The sequence below is a fragment of the Gadus chalcogrammus genome, chromosome 23 (genome assembly GCF_026213295.1).
Source record: "Gadus chalcogrammus isolate NIFS_2021 chromosome 23, NIFS_Gcha_1.0, whole genome shotgun sequence".
Taxonomy (NCBI): Eukaryota; Metazoa; Chordata; class Actinopteri; order Gadiformes; family Gadidae; genus Gadus; species Gadus chalcogrammus.
This window is the reverse complement of record NC_079434.1, coordinates 5,944,812-5,949,653: the sequence shown is the minus strand read 5'-3', so window position 1 is coordinate 5,949,653 and position 4,842 is coordinate 5,944,812. Positions and strand designations below refer to the sequence as shown.

At 39.7% G+C, this 4,842-nt stretch overlaps 1 protein-coding gene across 1 annotated transcript; it reads right to left on the bottom strand.

Moving 5' to 3' along the window:
- Positions 1–278: 278 nt before the first annotated feature.
- LOC130377627 (C-type lectin domain family 4 member G-like) lies at positions 279–2,738 on the bottom strand. The gene is given in 7 exon segments (XM_056584783.1): positions 279–616; positions 855–961; positions 1,356–1,495; positions 1,892–1,905; positions 1,908–2,447; positions 2,548–2,648; positions 2,703–2,738. Coding segments are annotated over 7 exon segments (1,077 nt in total). The 3' UTR covers positions 279–477.
- Positions 2,739–4,842: the final 2,104 nt, after the last annotated feature.

Here is a 4,842-nt window from a genome sequence, read left to right as displayed (position 1 = left end):
TGGTGTTGAGAATTTAAATTTAATTTATTTATTTGAATGTTGTATATCCCTTGGGTCACGCTTGGGTGTCTGATACCGCAATGCTGTCTAATTGCATTTACATGAAAAGGAAATCCCCATTATGTGTAGGCCCGGGTAACCCTATAACACCAGTTGGAGATACTCTGTTTATAACACCAGTTAGATATACTCTGTCTATAACACAAGTGGGAGATACTGTCTATAACACCATTTTACTACACTTAAAATGATAAACGGACATTGTTTTTGATGGAATTTATTACATAACTTGTATGTTCAATCTTTACATAAAGTCCTTCAATCATTTTTACCACTGCTCTCATGCATTGGGTATATTTTTTCAAATGGTATAAGTAAAGAATAGGAAATGAATTATACTCATATTATAACATATCTATGGAATTTGTCTCCAATGCAATCTTCATTTCATAGAGGTTTTGATCTCTGGTTGTCAATTTATTTTAACAGAATTTGCTGCTTGCAAACCCAGTGCCTTTCCAAGGAACAAGGGAGATCATTCCAGGTTTTTGACTCTGGCATCAACTCTGCGCAGTCTTCATTCCAATCATTGTTGGGTTCACCAGGATTCCATAAACTGTTTGGAGAAAAGCAAAGATTCTTAATTATATCCTTCATCACTAGGCATCTGGCCGAGATTTTGTCCCCAAAATTGTACAACTCCAAAACTATAAGGGCCAAGAGGTTAATTTACTTCTTACCTATAGTGGGCACGCAAACCTCTGATGAATATCTCTATATATATATATATATTCATATATATATACATACTGTATATTGCTCATTGTACTTCATGCAGGAAAAACCTCAGTTACCTCAGGTTCATGGGTGATCCATCTACCCACTTCCACTCCGATTCGGATTCCATGTCATGCAGACCAATCCAGACGGACCTAACCCAACCGAAAATGTTGATGAAATTCTGGAAGAAAGAAGGAGGTTCTTTATAAAGACAACAGTCAAAGCTTAACACCCAGGGTCCACAGCTGATCGGCCTACAAAATGGGTTCAGTTCCTCTTGTTAAATGTATAATATATTTGTACTCTGTTTATTGTCATAAATTGTCACAAATTCCTGTCACACAATATTTGGATTATAGATATATATGCGGTCTTTAGGATTTAGGAGTAGGATTTAGTAAGTATCTGGCTGTGAGGTTGTAGATTGCAACCAACTGAATCCCCTTCCCCATTTCCTATGATGTATCAGAAGCTATGCTGACTGTATGCTAAATAAAATCATGTTTTCAGAATTTATTTAGTGCAAAACTTGTCACACAGTTACTTCCTTCCTCTCTCCTTCCTTCCATCCTGACCTGTTCCTCCTCGCTGTGGATGATGACCAGATCAGCTTCTTTGTCCTGGCAGTCCTTCCGGCTGGCCATCCAAGATTTATTTTCAGCAGACAGAAAGTAGCAACTGCCACCATGAGGCTGCCATCCCACCAAACAACCTCCTAATAATAAACAAATAACCTCTAATTACATCCATGAGTATCATTACAGTACTTGGAATCTCAAGCAGTTACTTATATTAGCTATCTTTGTCATTTTTTGTGTTCTGTTTTATAATATTGTTTAAATTCTAAATTCCAGGTTAAGTTAAAGTTAAATCCTGTATTTGGGTGCTGTGTTGTCTTTTGGCTAGCAGAACACATTCATATTATTGTTAAAAAAAAACATGAGTTCGATTTTATCTTTATTTTTTTTTTATTTGCTTTCCGTTAAATGTTCTTAACTTTTAAGGAAATACTAACTGTATAGTGAGAATAAAAAGTATCAGACAAAATATGGACAGCATACTTTTAAATTAGTTACCAATTAGTTGTTCTTAATATAACTTCCTTCCTTACCCCCGTCACTCAACCTTGGAGCTCTTTCAGCTGGTCTCTCTCCAGGGTCACGTTGTTGTTAATGGTCTGCAACTGGTACATTTCCTCAGACAGGTTATTGTTGGAGGTTTGTAGGAGGTCTCTCTCTTGAGTCAGGTTATTGTTAATGGTCTGTAACTGGTTCATTTCCTTAGTCAGGTATTTGTTACTGGTCTGTAGGAGGTCTCTCTCTTGAGTCAGGTTATTGTTAATGGTCTGCAACTGGTACATTTCCTCAGACAGGTTATTGTTGGAGGTTTGTAGGAGGTCTCTCTCTTGAGTCAGGTTATTGTTAATGGTCTGTAACTGGTTCATTTCCTTAGTCAGGTATTTGTTACTGGTTCCGAGGAAGTCTTGCTCTTGGATCAGGTTGGTGCAAGTAATCCTTAGCTGGTCTTTCTCCTTAGTCACATTTTTATTCCTTGTCTGTTCACGTCTCAAATCAGTCAGGTTGCATATGGTCCCTAGCTGGACTTGCTCTCCAATCAGGTTACAGCTAGGGGTAGGTTGTTCCACTGCCGCATGGTTATCTGCCACACAGGACATTAGTCATATATGCAAACCATATCATCCAGTCTTTTTCTTTGCTTCATAAAGGCGACATCATAGCCTCGTAGTAAAGATAACTTTCTACTCACGTTGGCGGCTCTACGATGATGATCCCAGTCAGAAGTACAACACATAACACGCCAAGACAGACTGCAGCCGCTCTGAAGGGTCTCTCTTTTAACCACAGGAACTACAAATAAAGAATGGAACGTTTAGTCTTCAACTATGGGTCAAATCGACATACAGAAGATATCACAGTAGTTATGGATTTATTAGTCATAATATTAAATGGATGCAAGCTCTTTTTTTACCAGTCCGGTGACTTTCTTTGCCTGGATTATATGTCTTTAAGCTGTCATCCAATTCAAAGCCCATCATTGTAAAGCTCTGGAAAAAAGAGATCTTCTGTGAAATGATTTGCAATGATTAACCACATTCAATAATTCAACCTGCTTTTGAAAAGGGGTTTCATAAATGTAATACAAAAAGGATTTAACTTACCTGTATTAATTCCAAAGAGTTCAATATACTGAACAGCAGTGATCCATCCACTAAGACCTGGATAGAAGTGAGCACAGAAGAAATGATAGCAATTACAAATCCTTCTAGAAAGGGAAGTGATAGGCTTTAGCAAGTTAATCCTGCTCCTTAGATGAGGTGTTGAGGTCACCCCTACAGCCAATGAACTGTGAAAAAACGAAATGACGCTGTAGTGGAACGACCATATATGTCCAAGGCTAGCCCCACCAGAAGTCAAATAATCTCCGTCCATTTCCTTCGACAGAGAAACGCTTGAGTATGCGAATTTCAATGTTTTAAGGTCCAATACACATTACATTGGGCTGGTGGGGCTAGAGCCCCTCTTGCCCCTCTAGACGAACTCAGTCTTAAGAAGCAAGCCAGGGTCGACAAAAAATGAAATAAAGCGCCAAACTTATTATTTTACAGTACTTTCTGGGGAAATATCTTTTACTATATATATATATATATATATCTATATATATATAAAAATATATTATTATATTTTTTTATATATATTTTTCATTTTCATTTATTTATTTATTTTCTTGTGAGAGTAGGTGAGGCCGAGCCCCACTTAGGTCAAGCACAAAAAGGCAGCAGTGAAGCAAAAATTACTTAATCCATTTTAATCAATTTTTTCCTCACACAACTGAGAATATACAGACAGCACATGGCATAGAATCCGCCTTCTATTTCCCCCCCTGACACGCCTCCCTTATATCTGTTCATCAGATCACCCGAGATTGGGACCTACCAATCCTATGAAATATCGCGGGGGTGTTTAAATATATTTTTTACGTATTTTAAGCACATAAGCTGCCCCCACATAGCCATAGGAAGCAGGATCGAACACATAAGCTGCAATAACTACTCCAGCCACAGATGGCAGCACCTTTAGACAGGTGAGGAGGGCGGCAGCCATTAGTCACACCGGCCACGCCCACTTACATGGCCACGATGATGATGGAGGGCAGAGCTGATAGGCAGGACCCGCGGAGAGACTCGGGCCTAAGCCCGGGGCTCGAAGTAGCTCACGGTATTTCTATCACACGTAGTGTAGATACAATTCCCTCCCTTTTGCTCATAGTTACCATTGCCGAACTAGGCTATCTTTTAACAAATATAAAGCGAGTTTAAAGCGCCAAGGATGGGTAATACTTTCTTCAAATACGCGACCACAATCAACTAATACGCATCAAACTGGTTCCAAAACCCAAACGTACCTATAATACATTAAACTACATTCAGACCTCAGTTATTATTCTTGCATGGACACACGCCCACTTTACTGACAACAGTAACATGTTCGAATAAAGATAAATGATTTTGCGGAGAGACGCAACGGCCGTCACTCGCTGCACCCCCCTTCACCATTACAGCCGTCCCCAGCCGGTTCCGCGCGCTTCCTAGAAGCCGCATGGAACGCACAGCTGACAACGGCGGTGAGCAGTTGTCTTTTTTTCACCATCAATAAGCGAACACACGCCCACCATCGCATGATTCATCAAACCCAAATAATTGTGCAGACACTTGAATACTCTTGATTTATCTTGCATGCCAAGATAAATTGTCCCGGTGCGGCCCTCAATACGGACGCGTGAGGACGAGCCAATAGCCGCGTCCATCACAACCCTAATGACCAGTCGCCACTGTTGATAGGAGACTTGGATAATGTTAAGAATTTTCTCATTTCCTCATTCCTAATCGGGGCTGGACGAATAAATAAATAATAGAGCCCGACCGATATATCTGTTGGCCTATTATAAAATCACCTGATTTTTCCCTATTGGTGTATATGTTTGCCGATATGCGCCGATATGAAAGAAATAGGGTTATTCACACAGCAGAGCGCGCTCCCGATT